At 34.6% G+C, this 20,511-nt stretch overlaps 2 protein-coding genes across 2 annotated transcripts; both read right to left on the reverse strand.

The window, feature by feature from the left end:
• Positions 1-5,021: 5,021 nt before the first annotated feature.
• Positions 5,022-8,567, reverse strand: LOC136987788 (cytochrome P450 3A41-like). The gene is made up of 8 exons (XM_067285551.1): positions 8,310-8,567; positions 8,085-8,224; positions 7,899-8,017; positions 7,713-7,821; positions 6,837-6,925; positions 6,622-6,762; positions 6,389-6,548; positions 5,022-5,102 (listed from the first exon to the last, which is right to left on the reverse strand). The coding sequence occupies exons 1-8, from the start codon at positions 8,539-8,541 to the stop codon at positions 5,022-5,024; spliced, it is 1,071 nt and encodes a 356-aa protein (XP_067141652.1). The 5' UTR covers positions 8,542-8,567.
• On the reverse strand, positions 8,557-9,939 carry LOC136987789 (probable cytochrome P450 6a19). The gene is made up of 6 exons (XM_067285552.1): positions 9,806-9,939; positions 9,125-9,221; positions 8,995-9,044; positions 8,819-8,915; positions 8,632-8,740; positions 8,557-8,564 (listed from the first exon to the last, which is right to left on the reverse strand). The coding sequence occupies exons 1-6, from the start codon at positions 9,865-9,867 to the stop codon at positions 8,557-8,559; spliced, it is 423 nt and encodes a 140-aa protein (XP_067141653.1). The 5' UTR covers positions 9,868-9,939.
• Between the last annotated feature and the right edge of the window lie 10,572 nt (positions 9,940-20,511).

The following is a 20,511-nucleotide window of genomic DNA, read 5'->3' on the forward strand; positions in this document are numbered from 1 at the left end:
CAAGAAAGCACTAAATGAAACAGCGTTAAAGAATGTTATTTTCACACGGAGTAAATAGGGAAAGGAGAACACGCGCCCAAAAATAAAAAAAATTAAAGTTATTTTTATATTAATTTGCATAATAATATGTTAAATAAGACATGAATATAAAGTTGATATTTTGTGATGAATGTCCAGGCTCTTCTGAAATTCTTATTTTTTAAGATAAAGTCGCGTAGTTTCATTTGTCGCTTTTTTTTTTCTTTCCTGAAGCAAATGTCGGTACCGGGACATCACGTCTAAAACGCCTCGTCTTGCTTTCATGACTGTAGCGAATGATCAACCATTTCGTTTATCGTTACCAAACTTTCACCAAGAAAATCTGTAGAAAAAGTTTTTGGGTTCTTCGTTTTCAGAATCACTCTTTTCCAGTTCTATATGAATTTCTTGTTCTGTCAGTTCTTGAAGGTCGTCGTTTGTAAGGCTCTCACCAGAAACCTGCAGTAACTCCTCGATATCCTGCTCGTCTGCATCTCCTAGTCCTGCTGTATCAATTAGAATGACAATTTGGATAACCTAACGATACAGCGATAGGCTCTTCTCGTTGATAATTCTTGGATATCTTCAGCCATACGTTCTTCCACACACCGTTCATGCATTTATCTGCTAATTCTATAATTAAATTACGCAATTAAACTATTTTATTTATTTTATTTTACTACTTTTTTTGTTTGTTTTTTCGTATTTTTTACCTTTTAAATAATTTTCTTTCTCACATCGAGCTGTAAGCTACTACAGAATCTTATTTCATTCATTAAATATTTTAAATATATATCTTTTCGTTTATATTTGTATTATTGTAAAATTCTATTCTAATTGCGTCTAAATGACACCTTCCGTTAATCGCCTTAAAATTTTTCTACTAAGTTCAAATGTTAAGTTTCGTTTTACCATAATAAATTTTTCCTTTTATTCGTAAATTAGTTTATTTAACTGCGTTCATCCTCCCGAGAGGCTCATTCCTGGACTTCGGAGTGATTCCTACTCTCGCGCCATAACTTGCTGCCTTTTCATTCCCCCCTCTAGATCGGAGGTGTGTCTCCATACCCGTACACATACCCATACACATACCCGGTGGCAGGGTTCTACTCTAAACTCTTGTAATCCAATTTTTGATGCCCCCAAGCCACTCACGACATTATGGTCTTTTTTCTAGTTCATTGTGTTTTCTGCCAAGCCCAGAAAGGAGACAAGTGGAGAAGAAATGTCACTCGACATATCCAGGCAGACTAGACAGAAAAACGTCTTGAGGTACACTGCTTAGATTTGATCCGAGTTCCCTAGAGTAGCAGTCTGACTCATTTACAGCTTTAACCATCTGGCTGTCAAAATCAATGATTTGAAATGCCAAGGCATTTTATAAGCCAGTAAAGATTAAACTTTAATGCCTCACAGAATATAACAAATATTACTTTTTTTTGAAATTTTTCACTTTTGTGACAATGTGTGTTATATCACCTTTCACTTCACTAACGAAAGGTTTCTAGTAACATGAATACATCACATAACACATTTTCAATATGATTAGTATTTATACTTTTATGGCCTTGTGCATTATTTAATACATATATGTTTATACAGGGTGTTTCGAAACTCATGGGCAAAAATTTAAAGAGAAAAGTACAATACGTAGGAACTTACTGTATTTTAGAAATTACACCTGACATTATTTTTGTACAGATTATTTTACCCCGTGCATTATTTCTGGATTAATGTTACTTATGGTTTCAAAATGGCGGCTCGTCTCTGATTCCAGCAAATAGAAGAAAGGAAACAGTGGGATGCACGTTCTAACCTAACGTAATCTATTCTAATAAATTACCATAATTATTACCAAAAAATTATTAGAATAGGTTAGGTTAGGTTAAAACGTGCGTCTCCACTGTTTCCTTTTTTCTGTTTGCTGGAATCAGAGACAAGCCGCCATTTTGGAACCATAGGTAACATTAACCTATTTCTGTATTACCGTAGTTCAGTAGTCTCTTATCTTCGATAATTTGGGAAGAAAATTTGAGACATTAATTTGAATCTGGTAACATCGCCGCATGGCTTACTTGACTAGCTGTGCATGTTGCAATTTGAAAATCATAATTCTCCGGTTTTATATGTCGAAATATCTTAAATTATCAGCAATTACGTAATGTAAATGTTTTAGAGAGCAATGCTTAACCTCGAAATAAAAAAAATCAAAGAAAATAACATCTGTTAAAAGCTATTTTGTTATTACAAGTTGCAGTCTTTCATTTCTTTATTTGTAATTTTATTTCATTGTTTTTGGTTTGTATGAAAAGTACTTAATTTGGAACTTGTAAATACTTGTATAGATATCGACCAGCTTTTCATATTGTTTACATTTCCCACAGCTTGCTAACGATGGTAAATATGGCGATGCTCACTAGTATATTATAATATTGTATTTCCCCTGTCTTTTATTTAGTTTTAAAAGATTAAATTAAGGTAATGTAACAGAATTCTGTCACTATTTCAAATATAATATCAATTTGCAGATTAATTTAATTGCTTTTTTATATTGCTAAAGTAGAGCGATTAACTCTTACTTCTACGGGTTACGGGTGTACAGTGTACCAACTGTAACCCTTAACCTGAGCGGGGCGATATAACCGTGCAGGCTATATCGACCCGTCAGTCCGATAGGTGGAGCGGTGGCGCTCTCTGGCGATGGAAGACTGAGTTAAAAATAACGACGACAGTAGTAGATTTGGTTGGGACTGTAGATTAGATGGTAGGTGGGCCAGTGGCGCTTTCTAGTAATTATAGTGTTTTGAATATTCGTAGAAGGACTTTAATATGCGAAGACTAGTTTTATTTTTGATATGCACGATGCAGTCGCTGATCTTGTTGATGGCGTAGCCTTGAGGATTCTGAGTCGACAAAAGGCGATTTCTGATACCTTGGAAGATGACGCACTCATCTAATCTGTGCAGGGGGGTATCGATTTGGGAGGGACAGTGGAGACATTTGTCCTGGCTGAAAAGGTTCCGTTTGTGCAGGAAGTGGTTGGTGAGGAGAGAACTGGTGCGGGCTCGATTGATGAGATTGCTCTAATCTAAGAAAACATATTTTAAAAATCATTCCTACAATAAACTTCTAATGAGAATATATTATGTATAATTCTTTTCCAATGCTGGAGAAGATTTACTATTTATCTTTAATAAATCGGTTAATGTTACCTAAGGATCCAAAATGGCGGCCGGGGAAATTTTTCCCTACTTCGGACACTACGACGGGGAAAAAATTTATCCCTAGAGTCGAGACGTCGACGACGTGGAGATTTTTCCCCCGTTCGGTTTCTACTCTGCGTTCGACGTTGCCGAGTATCCTGTAACCTCGAAACGGAGACAGTAGTGTGTAAATTTGCGACGGTAGAGGAAGCCTTTTCGTGACGTCGTGCGAGAGTAAAATCGGCGGGAAATTCGTAGGGGTGTTACGAACGAATATGCAAATGTATGATCTGCGCCATACTTTCTGTCCATTTCTGGGCAATTTTATGCAAATCGACTAGTTTCCTGTTGGAATCGTTTACTGCTGTGTTGGGACGAATTGCGTATTGGATTAATTGCTGTGTTTTTTTTTTCATAACGATATTTCATTTGCACACAAATTGCTATCGGTGAATATTTATTATTATTAATTCCTCCAGTATTAGTAAGTATTGTTATTTCTTTTATTACAATTTAATCTTAAAAGTTAGAGAACCAAGTAATCAGAAATTAAGGAAAGACCGTGTTTTTTCCTCTCCTTACCTCCCCGCGTTTAGTTTATTGCCAATTGTTCGATAATGACTAGTTTTGCCGATTTGAGTTGCAACGACGAATTTTGGTCGATATGCACTTCCCGTGATTTCTACAAGTTAATGGAAGACGACTTTTCGGAGCTAGGTTTGCCTCCCCGTATCGATAACGCCTCGAATTTTGCTGTAAAATTAAGCACACAGCCGACCGAGTCCGTTTGCATTCATTGCGATGAAGAAAATTCATATGTCAGGTGAACGACAGATCAGAAAACACTGTGAATTGGATCGTTTGTAAATACGTGAATTCCGGCAGTACGATAATAACGGACGTATGGAAAGGATATGTGCACATTGACGACATAGAAGGAGTAGCGGTCGAACATAGAACAGTCAACCATTCGAAAAATTTCGTTGACCCCCAAAGAGGAGATCATACTCAGAATATCGAACAATCGAAAAGTGAGTAAAAAACTCCTGTTTTTGTTGTTTTTTTATTGTTTATTTCGGTTAAAAAATCCGCGGAGTCTGCAGAGAAATTCAAGATGGAGTCCGGAACCGTGGTCATCTTGAATTTCGGGAAAAATTTTTTCCCCGTCGCAGTGTCCGAAGTAGGGAAAAATTTCCCCGACCGCCATTTTGGATCCTTAGGTAACATTAACCAATAAATCTTCCTACATCCTCAACTTTTCATTTTATCTAAATTCAGAACATAACCCTTTCAAAGGCAATCATAAATTTACTTTTTATTTTCAGAACTATGAAAATATCTTGGCGTATTCCAAGTTTCACTTTAAATTTATTTGTGCTTTTTTTATTGTGGAAATTACCTATAGATCAGTTGGTATCCATTCCAATATGCTAGCAGGAACTCAATGGAACATCATAGAAAGGCACAAAAACTGACGACCTTCAAGAAGATCACGTGGAATCATATTGCAAATGTGAATGAACATAGAATTTTCAGCAAAGCAAATTTTCTGTGAATGCCATTCATTCCAAACTTTTAGGATACCCTCTATTATAGAATTTAATTAGTCAGTTTTAAAAAATAATTATGCAAATGACGAAATTTATTCATTCAAATTAAATGTCAGGGTATGACATTTCAGACTTTACATTATTTTGCAGTTGAAGATAATCTATGTACAGACATTTAAATTTCACACAATTATCTGCAATTATAATTTTATTTATGATTCACATTACATTAATTGGTAGTTGGAATAAATCAAGCTTTTAATGGAGTTGCCTTGATGATAGTTTCACCTCTGGGATAATTTATGAAAAATGTAGACTCCACTTCGAACTCCTGTAAGAAACGAATCATGCTACGGTTAGAAAATACAACATAGGTAGTCTGTTTCAAGTAAATTTCTCGTATGTATTCATAATTTTTAACAATAATTTATGGATTTGTTTACAGCTGACCCTTGATAATCCGACAGGTATGGGATCAAAGGGGTGTCGGATTACCAAAAGTGTCCGGATTACCGAAAGTGATTACATATTTGGCATTGTTTTGCTAGCAGTAGCCTACACTATTCCTACATTTTATGAGTAAAACGCAGCCTAGGTTAATATGGAAATGAAACATCTATTTCAGTTAACTAAAACATGTTTATTAAAAGAAATATGGAAGCCAATAAATGTACAGTACATACAGTATGTATAGGCATACATAATACAGTACGCACAGAACTGCTCACGGAAAACACAAGAAATGTGTGTCATTGTGTAAGAATTGGGTGGGGAGATTCGTGTCGCGACATCCTTCTGTGCAAGCAGACACGTAACAGGACGGGGACTACGGTGACCTTGATGGGAGGTGCGTCGGACTACTGAGCATGTCGGATTACAAAAGCGTCGGACTACTGAGCATGTCGGATTACAAAAGCGTCGGACTACTGAGCATGTCGGATTACAAAAGCGTCGGACTACTGAGCATGTCGGATTACAAAAGCGTCGGACTACTGAGCATGTCGGATTACAAAAGCGTCGGACTACTGAGCATGTCGGATTACAAAAGCGTCGGACTACTGAGCATGTCGGATTACAAAAGCGTCGGACTACTGAGCATTTCGGATTACAAAAGCGTCGGACTACTGAGCATGTCGGATTACAAAAGCGTCGGACTACTGAGCATTTCGGATTACAAAAGCGTCGGACTACTGAGCATGTCGGATTACAAAAGCGTCGGACTACTGAGCATTTCGGATTACAAAAGCGTCGGACTACTGAGCATGTCGGATTACAAAAGCGTCGGACTACTGAGCATTTCGGATTACAAAAGCGTCGGACTACTGAGCATGTCGGATTACAAAAGCGTCGGACTACTGAGCATGTCGGATTACAAAAGCGTCGGACTACTGAGCATTTCGGATTACAAAAGCGTCGGACTACTGAGCATGTCGGATTACAAAAGCGTCGGACTACTGAGCATATCGGATTACAAAAGCGTCGGATTATCAAGGGTCAGCTGTATTGAATCTCGATTTTTTAGTATATCGTACTGAATAATTCAACGACATACGAAAAAATTTCAATTGTTTTACCTACATTATGATTACACAAAAGGAAGTAATATGTACAGCTTACTTTATCTTCATATATCTCTAATTTGAATGATCGAAGAAGGTTTGCCAGCACCAACCTTAGTATTGTTATTGCTAACCTTTGACCCATACATATTCTGTGCCCTGCACCGAATGGTTGGTAAATGATGGAATCAATTTTTTGCCATTCATCAGATGAAAATCTGAGAAAGTAAAAACTTTTAATATATATATATATATATATAACGTGTTAATATACTTATAATCATAATTAACCTGTGGGGATTAAATTTATCAGGTTGACTCCAATAAGCTGGATCGTTTTGCAGCACTTGTACTGGAACAATTACAACACTACCTTTAGGAATGGTGATGTCGTTATAACGATAATCGTCCGAGCATAATCTATTCACTACGCTACAAGTAAATTATATCTATAATAATTAACTTTTAATTCAATAAAATTGTATAAAAGCAAGAAGACAAATTACAATGCAGTTAATGGATGAAGGCGAAGTGTTTCTGAGATAACTTGATTTAATAACTGAAAATTGCCTAAGTCTGTATACTGCACATCTACCTAATCATATTTAAGAAAACAGGCATTAAATTTCTTACAAATTTTAAATGTTTCAGTAAATATATTTATAAGGAATGTTTTTATAAATAAACAAATAGTTTAAATTATAAAAATTAATTTCTTTTTTATCTGCGATAAAGCAAGATTACAGATCTGGTGCATATGAATACTTGTAGATATTGATAAAGCTCTCGATTTATAAGATGCCAGATATGTAAAAAAAATATCTGTTCTTTGCAAATGATAGGTTATAAAAATATAAATTAAAAAATGAATATTGTTTATAAAAATATTCTTGAATATATTTTTCCTTTTCGGCTTGAACCATATGAAAACTGGTGGCACGTTCTCTCCCTATCAGCGGCTTGCGAATTCATAGAGAGAAAATGCACCTACTAGCCCTCACATAGGTGTTAGACATAAGAAAAAAACACTGGAGTCTCCAGTGTTTTTTACGCATGTCTATCACCTACAAGGGTGTTCGTAGAAGACGGTGTTTCACCGAGAAGATTTACCAGAAGGCAACACTTGGACCAATTTTTGCCTTCTATAGATCCATTTTTGAATTTTAGGACTTGTTTGCACCAAGAAGGCTACTTTTATATCTTGATGGATAAGGCAACCCATAATGAATCGACTTAGTGTCATTTGGATAGACTTCAAATATATGGTAAACATTGCCTCTGAAAAAGTCTTCAGGATTTTTGATTTCTGTCATACTATACGAAGAACCACACAGCTGTAGAATTGTTAGAATTGTTAACTGAAATTAAAGATAACATTTTACACTGTCTGAAACGTTGGATTTAATTTCTTCATTGACTTTTTGTTGTATTTCAGGATTACGAGCGAGATGATAAATACACCATCGCAAAGTAGAACTGGTCGTGTCATATCTGCAAAAACCATTAAAAGTTTTATATTAACAATAATTCTCTGGTATCATAATTACATCTTAAGTAACTTCCAATACCCAGCTGCCATAAACATCATTACATTTGCAATTACAATATGGTCTGAAAGTTTCTTGATTTCTCCATTACTGTCATCTTCTGCTTCTATGATTCTCTGCAGCAGATCTTGTGGACATTGCTAAAATAATAATATATCTATCATATTTTATGAAGTTTTTAGATTAATCTATTCTAAATAAACTCACATTTAATTTTTTCCTAGCGTTGATTATTTTTTGAGATGTCTCATAAACCGTGAACCAAGATGGTAGATTCAGGAAATGCTTCAACTTCTCTATTTTATATCGAAGAAAACGGCATATTGGCTCCACTTCCGGAAAACAAACTGAATGACGTATAAAATTATTATTTAATTAATTCTTCTCTTATTAAACAACAAGGTGTACTGTTAATGATAATTGAAACATCACTTGATATTCCAACTAAAGCATCAGAAGTATCAGTCGAAAACGCAGTGTCAGCAGACTCGGTAAGGGTGTTAGTTTCATTATTTTGTACATCTACGATTATACCAAAGATTGATGTACAGATTATATCAAACACTAATCTTTTACACATTTTTGCTATATCGAACCACTGATCACCTTGTTTCTCCACAGTTTTTAAGAAGATATTTATCGGACGAGACATTAGGGAACCCATCTGAAATATAAAACCTTACGGCACTCTGAAAGAATTGTGTAGTACAATTTCCAATAAAAATTGTATTTACCATTTTAATCTTTCCTATACTGAAACAAGTGGTTAGTGTATTTCTTAAATTCTTCCATTTCTGATCAGCTATAACAGAAAGCATATTTCTACAAGAATCGTGAGGGAATCCACCATCAGGAAGGATCCACTGGCCAAAATATTAAAAAAAAATTATCCAAAACTAGTAACATTTTGAAATTTTTAACAACTTCTGTCGGATACGTACATATTTATTGTAAAATTTCTGGTTGTCTTTTATTTGGATGAGTTTTAAAAACTCAACGTCAGCGCATACTACGTAAGGGATTGCACCTAGATAAAATCTAAGATGGGAACGTTAAAGATATTTATATTTATATGAATTATAATTATATTAATAAAATGAATGAAATTAAGAATTACCCAAATATTTTTCCGTATTGTTGTAACCATTCTTCAATTCGTTTCTCTCTCTGTATGAGTATGACAAAACAATGTTTTACTGTTTCTATAGCGTTATCTTTAGATCGGCAAGTGAAAGTACAGTACTTACTCCATTGTTAAATTCATTTAAATTTCCGATGAAGAAATTTGGTTTGGGTCCTGGTATACCGTTACGTTGAAATAAAGTCATTTTCCGTTTCCTCCATCTGTATAAATAAATGTAAATATTTTTGGCATTAGTAGGCTTATTTTGGCCAAAAGGTTCCATTTCCTGAATACTGTAGGTTCGGGCCAGGACTGGCTGATCACGTGGAGTTTTCTAGATTTTCTCCACGTCCGTAACGCCTGAATAAGGGCTAGTTACTCTTAAAAAGACTTCCCGGAAGGCATTCCCCCTAGGCAGATCGCCCAAGTGTTACGTTGCAGTAACTTAACTAAACAAACAGATAATTCGTGTTATAATATTAAAATGAAATTATTGAGAAATTGTAATAAACTAATTCGAAAGTTGGTGGAGACTTTAGAATTTTTACAAAATATATTGTTATTCTATACTACAATTCTAGAATTATTCAGCCCACCAACAGCCACGTGATGAAACCACTTGTTGTTAGTCGTGAGTTTGAGCCTCACCACGTGGCGTTTTTCATGATTTCTTCCCGTTTATATCAACTAAATAGTGGACAGTTTCTGTGTACAGAAGAAGTGATGTTAAAGGCCATAAAACAAATAATATTGTTTATATTTAATAGTTACTTAACTAAATTTCAAAGAACATTCTGTCACTTACCTTATCCACAATGAAGTGACACAAATGAAAAGAGAAAATAGTATCGCAGTGCTTAGATACATCTTAATTCTGGGTACTGTTGATTTGATATTCTACACTAAAGGCTTCAGTATGATAAATGTCTCGTATATGAAGCTATAAAATGACAGATATAACAATGAATATACTTCTTAGCATAATTATAGTAATAACAGAATATGCAGTATATTACTATTTAATTATGTTTATGGTAGAGAATCTTTGTATGGAAATAGTAACCGTGTTGTATAACTATATTTCCACGATAAAATAATCAATTTTTTATGTAAGAACCTTCGTACGTAGTCACTCTGTATCCGGATCTATACAATGTGATACCTTATGAAGGCACTTCGAACAATGAAATTAATTTCATGGGCATGCTACTATTTGGACCTCAAATTTGACGCAAGACGAAAGGCAAACGGAAGAAAATAACCTAACAATGCCTGAATATTATTGACCAGATATTCTTGCATAAATCTTCACGTTCATAAAACACCGTGATACATGCCTACACTCTAAACCAGCGTTTCTCAAAGTGGGCGATAACGCCCCCTTGTGGGCGGTAAATCCAGGGGGCGCTGGAGGCAGGGTACTGAACGGTGACCAAAGGCAAAAGTTGGGGTCACTCACAGCTGTTCCATTTCCTCTGTTAAATGGATAAGAGGAAACATTGCGTTTAATAGTTTCCAGATGTTGAGAACAATGTACGACCTCTGCTCTAAACCAACAGTTGTCAACCAGTGATACACATACTACGCTAGTGAAAGATGCTCTAAACACTTTAAGTAAAGAAGACTTGTGTAACTAGAATTACCACCACCGCCTATTACTTGAAGTAATTAAATCGAAGATTTTTACGACTATGGATCTACAAAAAAATTTTATTTATCTTGTTTATTGGCGATGTAACACAATATGTTTGGGCGTTCGGCAGTAGAATCAACCACTGGGCTTCTATATAAAATGATTTCAATAGTTAATTACTTTGGCATTCATACACTTACCACACTTCAAAATCTTCCTCATCTGCATAAACCTACTTTCTGTAATGAAGTTAACTATTCGATAAATACGGCGTTAATAAATATAAAACGATAATATATCGCTCATTGATTCGACATATTTAGCGAAAGCAAAAGTCATCTATGCAAATCACAGCTCACTTCATTTTATCCTTCAATTTCTGAAGGTCAACAATAGGTTTATTTTAGGGTTTCTCATTTCCCGGTCTCGTTTGTCTTTAATAATCAGACTATGAAGAAAAACTTCATACTCGCTGCCTTCGTACTCGTTTGTATCCTTGCCCAATTTGCACAACTTGGCGTTACGCGGTCATTGAAGCTACTGGGCACGTTTAAAAATTAAGACAGCGTAAGCACAATTATTCCAGATATTACTGGTAAAGAATTTTGAGAGTCCTGCCACAAATAAGATACGTATTGATTATTGAGCATTTGTGACGTGCCATAACGAGCAAAAATTAAAAAAAAAACTAATAAGTAGGTTTAAAATTAATAAATACAAATGTATTCTGACTGTTTATGAGTTAATTATACTTTCTATTGGCAAAATTTCCTCAACCTTAACGTAAAATAAGAAAAAAGTGAATTTTTAAGAAATTTGCGGGATTTTCCGGGTTAAAAAAACAACCAGAATCCCGGGATCTCGGAATCCCGTTTGAGAAACCCTAGTTTATTTATACGCTATTTTTTCCTAAATTTATATTTATTATTTCTAAAATTTTATCTTTTCTTGAGTGGAATACGTTTTAAAGAATATATTAAGAAAAATATTCCGTTTTTCCCATTCCATTTTGAGCCTATGATTCAACCTCTTACATGCAAAGGTTGAATCATAGGCTCAAAACTGTCCAATATGCTTCTTTTTTGACTATAACCTGTAACAGTTCAAATAACATTAAGATTAATAGATACGAACTTTATACTGAACCTTACAATATCTATTCTAATATTTCCATTATCTCTAAATCCTGTCTTGTACTACTATTAAAAATTTCTTCATATCTTTTCTCCTTATTACTCTTCTTACAATCTATGAAATTTTTATAGATCCTGTAAAAATTTGTATATAAATCTATGAATAACACTTCTATCTGAAAACATCGATTTGATCCTTGATCCATCTGGTATAAATCCGAACTTATTCGTATTCATACTAGCTTTACGCCTAATCCTGATATCTACTGTGGTGTTAAAGTTTGAGACTTCACTATCTCACCGTAAACACCTCCAATACCGGGGTGGACGCTTTTCAGGCACCATCCACACCGGACAGGTGCAATAATCGTGAGTGGCACCTAAAAGGACCATACTAGGCCAGTCTCTCCGTACTTATAGCCATGACCTGGCTAGGGACACAAGTAGACACGTCCCTAACCAGACACTTTGATCTCAACCGTAAGTCCGAGAAGCGCTGATATTTACTATCATTTCCCATAAATTAATTGTATACCTCGTTAATTTTATTCATTTTAATTAATTATCACATTCTATTACCTTCTAAATACCTGTTTTCAGTTTGAGATAGCCTCCGGAGTTTTTTCATTCCATTACCATGACTCTACCTGCTCACAATAGTAACTTAAGCTGACTTTCCACGAATTTATCCTGAATGCAAAACTAATGCAGTAATTACAAAATACAAAATTACTCACCTTTATTAATCAATTAAATTACTCCTCAATAGAACATCAAAAGAATTCTAATTGTTTCTTTCATTGTCAAAGAAACTAGTTTAATCAAACTACAGTTAAAAGATAACTTTATTTATAATCTAAAAGTAGGTAATGCTACTTGTATTTTCGCGACGTGTGCAGAAAATAAGTACATTTATCTGTGATTTGATAAGGTTACTTGACAGCAACCAATTTAATAACTCGACAAACCAACGTCGTATCTTTTGCTATAGATAAAAAACTACTTTATTGTATTATTTATTTTAATACTTCTACTTCAACTAATACTTTTACAGGAAGATAAGTAAAGAATTCTTTGTGAAATTATACAAAAATACACTTGACACTTCATATTTTTTCGGTTAAAACATTTAAAAAAAAATACTTTTCATTTGTTTAGATAAATTAAGTGTAGGGTTGAACAGCAATAAGAAGTATCTATTTTATCGAAATATTTGTTATTGATAATTTTAATCTACTTAAATTGTAAGAAATAACTGTTTCCTAATTTATTTATATAAAAAATTATATTATTATTAAATAAAGACAATTATTTAAGCCTTTAGAAACGTGTAAACCTAATTAAAACCAAAATATAAGCATAAATACGTAAATTTATGGTTGTGATAAAATACAGTAAATAAAAAACTCTTCTCTGAATTACGTTGCAACACAACTCGTTGCTAATTTTTTTTTTTTGAATCTAACAATCGATGAATAAACGATTGATGAGGTGAGAACTGGTTGTTTATAATGGGTTCGCTCTTTGTCGAAGGACTGGCCACGTGGAGTTTTCTTCGTGTTTGTAACACCTAAATATGGGCCAGTCTTTTATAAAAGTCTTCCCGGGAAGCATCCCCTTGTCAGATCGCTCTCGTCACGTGTTACGTTGCAACATAGAAACGAACAAGCAATGTATTAATTTTAGCTCCATAGAAGACGTGTACGGACGTACGAGCAAAAAAAGAAGGTCGAGAGGCAGGTTGCTTGTCACACGTCGGCGTAAACAGAGTAACATGGCGGAATGGCAGATGAGTTTCAGTGAGTGTGAGGTCTTTCGCTGTTTAAATTTATAAAAATATCTGCAAGAACTTTGTTTCATCGTAATTTCACAATTTCTACGAAATTCCCGGACAAAATTAATAGTTCACCCGGACTGTCCGGGTGAAAACCGAACGGGTGGTAACACTAAACACAGGAGACTAGCGTAGTAGACATACGCTTAACAGGAAAGTACAGATTTTCTTCCCAATTCGTTAGGAACTATTTAAATCCGCAATACCTGATTACACTAAATTTTCTTTTATTATACTTGAACATATTTATTTACCTAATGTTTTCAACTTGACAAGATATTTTTGTGCATTCTATTACGTAAATTGTAAAATGAGAGCAGAAAACTCTGTGTAAATGAAAGGAAATTTTTCAGCGAAATCTGAACTTTTGCTATCTTTTCTACTACTTTTTAAACTGATATCAATGTTTATAATTTGTAATTCATTTCAGGTCAAACACATTTTAATAATCATAAGTATTTTGAACTGGTTTTCTGTCGATTAAACTTGCAGAAGTTAATTTTTATCACAAGTTGCTCAAGTAAATGTAACATTACATAAGTCTAAATTATAAACAATTTAGTTTCGTCGCACTACTTTCTTATTGCTCTCAAAGGAACAGTTTGTACCTGTCTCAATATTGGGTTAAAAGTAATTAAATTTAATTACAGTTGACTGATTTTAAGTTTCTCAATTAATAGTTCTTTATATCTGTGCATTGTGTTTAGGGTAAACTCGGTTTTCTTTGGAAACCAACCGTTTTTAAAAAGAACACTACGAGTGGGTATGTTACTTGTTAATTGAACGAGGATGGTCAAGAGGCAATTAGAAAGTGGAACCAGTAATCAGGAAAGTTTGAGCTAAATATAGAGATGTAAACCAGGTACGGACAGTCGGAATCAGAAATCGAAAAGTCTAATCCTTTTATGAAAGTCGGAAGTCGGAAGTCGGAAGTGGACGAGTCTTATCTGTTTATGGAGGCTGAGAAATTGAGTCGTTTTCTAAAAATACCGACTCGGGAATCGTTTATTTTTCTTCTGATTCCTCATCCCTACTCTAAACTAGAGTACAAAACAGCAGGTAACAAGAAAGAACGTAGCTAGTGCAAGATATAGGAAACTAAATAATATCTACAGTAGAGACTCGTTAATCGGAACCCCGGTAATCGGAATGGCCGGTAATCGGAACGATTTTCAGTCGGACTGTGTCGTGCTGGATCGAACGTTTTTGATACTAAATTTACTTCTAAAGTATAATTTTCATGTTTTTATATTCTTCAATATATTTATTTTGTTTGTACAAAATTCAAAAACAATTTTTAACGATACGATAGCCTCGATTATTATTATAAAAATTTTCGTTAGGCTTAAAATCGACGAAAATTCAACACGAAGCGACACGCAACGAAGAAAAATTTGAACATCGGACAGGTTAATATATTTATTCGTACATAATCGGTAATCGGAACAAATCACTAATCTGAACAACCCCAGTCCCCAATTGATTTCGATTTTCGGTTCTCTACTGTATCAGAAGTTTAATATTAAGGCAGGTGCAAAAGACATGCATAAAATGTCCAGGCATGATAAAAGGAAAAGTCTAAAGGAAAAAAAATAAAATATAGTTTTATTGAAAGATAAAGAGGGTAACGCATTAATGCCTTTTGTAAGGTTGTAAATGAAAGTATAGGGTTATACAGAAACTCAAATGTACAATTCAGAAAGAATACGATTAAAAATATAATAATAAAACTTTTTTATATTATTAATTATTATAGTATAGCAAAAAACGTAATATAAATAATAAGAATGAATTTTAATAATATATATATGGATATAACGAGTAAAATCTATCATTAAGTCCGATCACAATCAAGATATGACACACGACCACCTCTATCTTTCCTATCTTTCCATCCGTTAAAGGTCGCTTTAACCACCAAAATTCAGAAGCACAAATAAACGGTCAGAATTTAAGAAATTTTCGAGGAAAGGCATTCGAATTATTAAGGTCGTACCCACCACAAACTAACATCCGTACATACGGGAAAACTCGCCAAATTACCTTGCATTTCTGAACGACTGACTCTAAAATATTAAGATTTTGGTGATTTTTTGACCGATCGTACTTTCCTTGTCACCCAGTGAAACCTGCCAATGCGACCACTGAAGGGACCACCTCAGAGTGGTCACCTTACACGTGTGATCACATTAGCAGGTTTTTACTGTATATAAACATCTGGGAATATTAATAAATCATTTTTTTCGGTATTAAATTTGTTTTTATTACAGAATATTTTTTTTACTCTTTCTATTGTGCTGGTTTTTATCAATTTAAGTTAATGTCACACAGTAAAACTCGTACACTTCTATAATGCTCTTAGGCAGAGGTGTAGCCTGGATGTGGCAGTGGGGGACTTGCCCTCCCCTGGCTCATTTAGTCCAACAAAAAATTATAGGTCAATAGATTATAATAGTATTGCGCGGCAAGAAACCATGTTTGAATCGTGGCGGGAAGACGCTATCATATTGGTCGGTGACAGGGAGCACTCTCTGGTGAACGAGTGGGTAACTGGCAGTTTAAGGTCTGGATGGTCTGTGGTTAGACTTGAAGAGTATAAAATGTTCGAGCTTCGGATTTAGCGGGAAAGTTCTAGTACCTTCTATTTTCTATTTAAGCGCTGCAATCAGTGCGAGTGAGTCAAGTGAGTGAGCTAACTCATTTGAGCTTGTTCGGAACATACCGCGAGAGAGGTTTATTTAAAACGTCGTTGCGTCCATGTGCAATACTGGATTTTTTACGTCGTTTAAAATTAATAACTGCTGTATTTACTTCTATTGTATGTTGTATGTGTTTTAATAAATCCGTTAACGTTTTTCGCACTTTTATTTAATTTATGGACCTTGGCAATCCCGTAACAATAGTAATCTAAAGTGGATATTAAAAACTTTTTCAGCACGAAAGGTATGTATTATTTTATTTTCATTTCAGTCAATGAGTTGCAAACCGATCTAATTAAAGCAACTTAAAATCTTCAGGAAATGCGAACACTAATTTTTTTTTTGTTTGTAATAGTGATTTTGATGTTGTCTGTATTATTGAAATCTTAAGAGAATTCATACAATACTGTATAAGGAAATAATAACAAGTATACCACACTACAATAATTTGCAATAACGATTGAAAATTGTAAAATACAAGTACAGTAGAGCGTCGATAACTGGAACGTCGGTAAGTGGAATGGCCGGAAAGTGGAACTATTTTCAGTCGGACTGTGTCGTGCTGAATCGAATGTTTTTGATACTAAATTTACTTCTAAAGTATAATTTTCATGTTTTTTATATTCTTTAATATATTTATTTTGATTTGTACAAAATGCAGAAATAATTTTTAACGATACGATAGCCTCGATGATTATTATAAAATTTTTGTTAGGCTTAAAATCGACGAAAATTCAACACGAAGCGATACGCAACGGAGAAAAATTTGAACATCGGACAGGTTAATGTATTTTTTCGTACAAAGTCGGGAAACTGGAACAAATCATTAACTGGAAGGACCCCAGTCCCCAATTAATTCCACTTATCGACGCTCTACTGTATTACATACAGAATACAAATTGATATGATAAAAACAATGAAACTTGTTTTTTAATTGTTTATAAACTAACTCTATCCGGAAATTTTTTCCGCAATGTCGTTAATTACTTTATCATAAAAGTCGCTGGTCGTCGACTCCATCAACGTATTTGAAAGCTATTTTTCTATCGAAAGCAACGCTAGCGACGTCAAATAGCTTCCCACCAGTGGCTAATGGTTAGAATTGCTGGAAGCGTTAATTGATATTTTGGTGTGTAGCTTCCACCAGCTGAACCAGGTCTGTAAATGCCTATAATCTGGCTGCTTTACATCATTCAGTTATTTTTGCCGTGGAAGCTGACCCGGTTTCGACAATACAGCGTTTCCATTCCGCCACTGATATTCGAATATACAATAGCAATCTTATTGTTTGTTTTCACATGGAGTACAGAAATTTGCAATAAGATACATAGTGCAGTTATAATAAAATATTAATTTTATTTAATTCAAAGTACGTTCAAATATGAAAATAATCGCCCAATATGAATTTATATTTTAGAAAATACAAGGGAAGCGGCGCTACCACCGCTTCCAATGACGGCGCGCCACTGATAAAGCCTCTAAACACTGATAGTTGGTAGCGAGTTCGCGCCCCACCGACAGGCTGGCCACGTGGAATTTTTTGGGTTTTCTCGTGTCTAGCACCTAAATAAGAGCCAATTTTTTATAACTGTTCTACTGAGAGGCACTTTCTATGAAAACTGGCCTCTAAGTGTTTAAAAAAAAACCTGGAAGATTGCGCGTGGTTAGAGATGAATCCACGACCATTACCAGTATTTAGTGATTTCGTCCACTCCACTCGATAGTTGAAATATTAAATTTGAGTGATTCAGAAGATTCACATTTCAGTTAATAATAATATTCATTAAAATATGATTCAATCTAACAATAACTTGGATCTTTATTACTAAATAATAATCGAGTAACAATAATTTCTTCTCCGTTTTGATTGTTAATAATTAATATTTTATGTGTTTTCAAAATTTTTAATGAATCCAGTTAATATACAGTGTTACAATGGAAATTTAAATATTACTCTAAGGTATTTTTCTAGGATGGGCCGTGTATTCAGATCATTTAAAAGTTCTTATCCTCAAAAAGAAACAGTCAAAATTTACTTATCGTATTCATTTGAAATGATGGAAAAAGTTCATAAGTAAGTTGATCTAGAGTTTTATTACATCTAGAAAACAAAATAAATGTCAATTTCCTGCAAGTGTTCATTTCCACTGTTTTGACTCTTTCCGCCCTGTGACAGTGAGAGGGCCTTTTTATAAGCCCACTGTTAGTCGACCAGGCCACGACATATTTGGAACTGATCCATAAAAGCTTCCTGGGGTTTTACGTCTACCTGAATTTGATCCCGGGTCCTCCAGATTGGTGTTCAACAGTGGCCGAATTGCTGAAACCACAGTTAGTTGGTCATGAGTTATACAATGTATAACTCATGACCAACTAACTGTGGTTTCAGCAATTCGGCCACTCATGTGGAGTATTCTGGGTATTCTTCACATGTAACACACAAATACGGGCCAGTTTCCTATAGAAAGTCCATCTTAGAAAGTCTAGAGAAGCATTTTAGCAGATCACCCATGTTTTGCATTCCCTTCACTCAACGATCGAGATTCTCCAGAGCGGTAGTCGGACTCCTTAACCATCTCGGCCTCAGTTTTATTGTTTCCACTGTATGTTAAAATCTATTATGTAACATGGTCTGTGTTGTTAGACCGACGGATAATCAAGGTGGTTCAGGCATCAGTCTACGGCTCTGGGATTCCAAAATTCAATCCGAAGGTCAAAAATTGTTCTTCTTTAGGACTGTCTGAGATATGGATCGTCCGGCACTACCCGATTGCCCCATTTTGGCCTAGCATAACTCAAGATGGATACGAAAATTTGGATTGTATGAATTGGATAACAAAACGAAACACTTCGGCAGTCTTCCAAGAAGAGAATGTTCTAGGAGTATTTTAATATGAAAATCACCCCTATTTTGATGCGTCCCCTCCAAAAAAAACACAGAAAACTTCATGGGTCCGAACCATTGATGAGGCATGTTGATGCGACTATCGATTTTATTCGCTAGACCACCGATAGGCCAGATGTAAAAAAGGCCCTCTTACTCCCCAAGACGTGGAAAACACTAAATATACATAAGTTTATATAAAGACATTTAATTTTATTTCTCAGATTTTTAAGAAACGAACTTTCTCGTATAACTTCAATAGAAGAGGCAGTTGAACTCTATCAATTTGCATCAAAGCACGGTATTATCGATTTTAAAAAGTTTTGTTACGGAAGATTTTAAACACAGTAAATGTTCATAATATTTTTATGGTTTACGAATTTGCCTGGGAAACGATGGATTGCAATATAATATGTTATTGCTGGAAACGTTTTGATGACAAATGGAAAGAAATATTTGATCGTAGAGAGTATCTAAATTGTAGCGAGACGACAATGAATACTCTTCTTTCTCGCCCTATATGCGAGAAATTACAGGAAATTGATCTGTTCAACGTTCTATACAATTGGGCTCTCAACAATGTCACTGCGAATAAAACTCTAAGAGTTGTAATTGAGCCATTACTTCCCAAAATAAGGTTCCTTTCGATGGGAAAGGAATGTTTCGAGACTAACATATGTACTATTGCAAATGTCTTAACAGCTAATGAAATTGAGTCTATTAGAAATTACTATTCCAGCGAAAACCAAGACACGTCATTGATTCATCCAAACATAAACAAGGAAGAAAGAACGAGAGATTCTCGCTTCTATAGAAGTTTATTTTCATGGAAAAATCGAATTCCAAGTGATGTTCGTGAATACATTGAAGTGAACAGAAATACGGAATTCACATGCGAAATTTCCTCGACCGAAGATTGTTTTATTTATAAAACTCGTCTCCCAATAACCCACAAGGTAAAGGAAAGTATAAAGATTTGCATAATTGTAAAAGTATTGGACAGCGATAGAAATTTCAGGTCATGCTTGAAATGTAATAGAATGGGGCATGCAGAATTAAAAAAATGTATATATCTGAAGAGAAATTCATCGATTCTACTCAACGCTAACATCGACGATTCAGAAATAATTCCAGAAAACCAGATACGAATTAATCCATGCACAGATTATTACGACTTTCCTGAAGACAAAGAAAGTTTGTTTTCTAAATCTGAACAGAGAAAAAAAGAGAAGGAAACTCGAAATTTTTATTTTGAAGTTGACCTGTATTTTTGATAATGCAACAGGTAAAGTGGATCCGCATTATATTCTTAAATCCTGTAATTTTTT

Source organism: Centruroides vittatus, unplaced genomic scaffold, assembly GCF_030686945.1.
Source record: "Centruroides vittatus isolate TY-2023 unplaced genomic scaffold, ASM3068694v2 scaffold_2707, whole genome shotgun sequence".
Classification (NCBI taxonomy): domain Eukaryota; kingdom Metazoa; phylum Arthropoda; class Arachnida; order Scorpiones; family Buthidae; genus Centruroides; species Centruroides vittatus.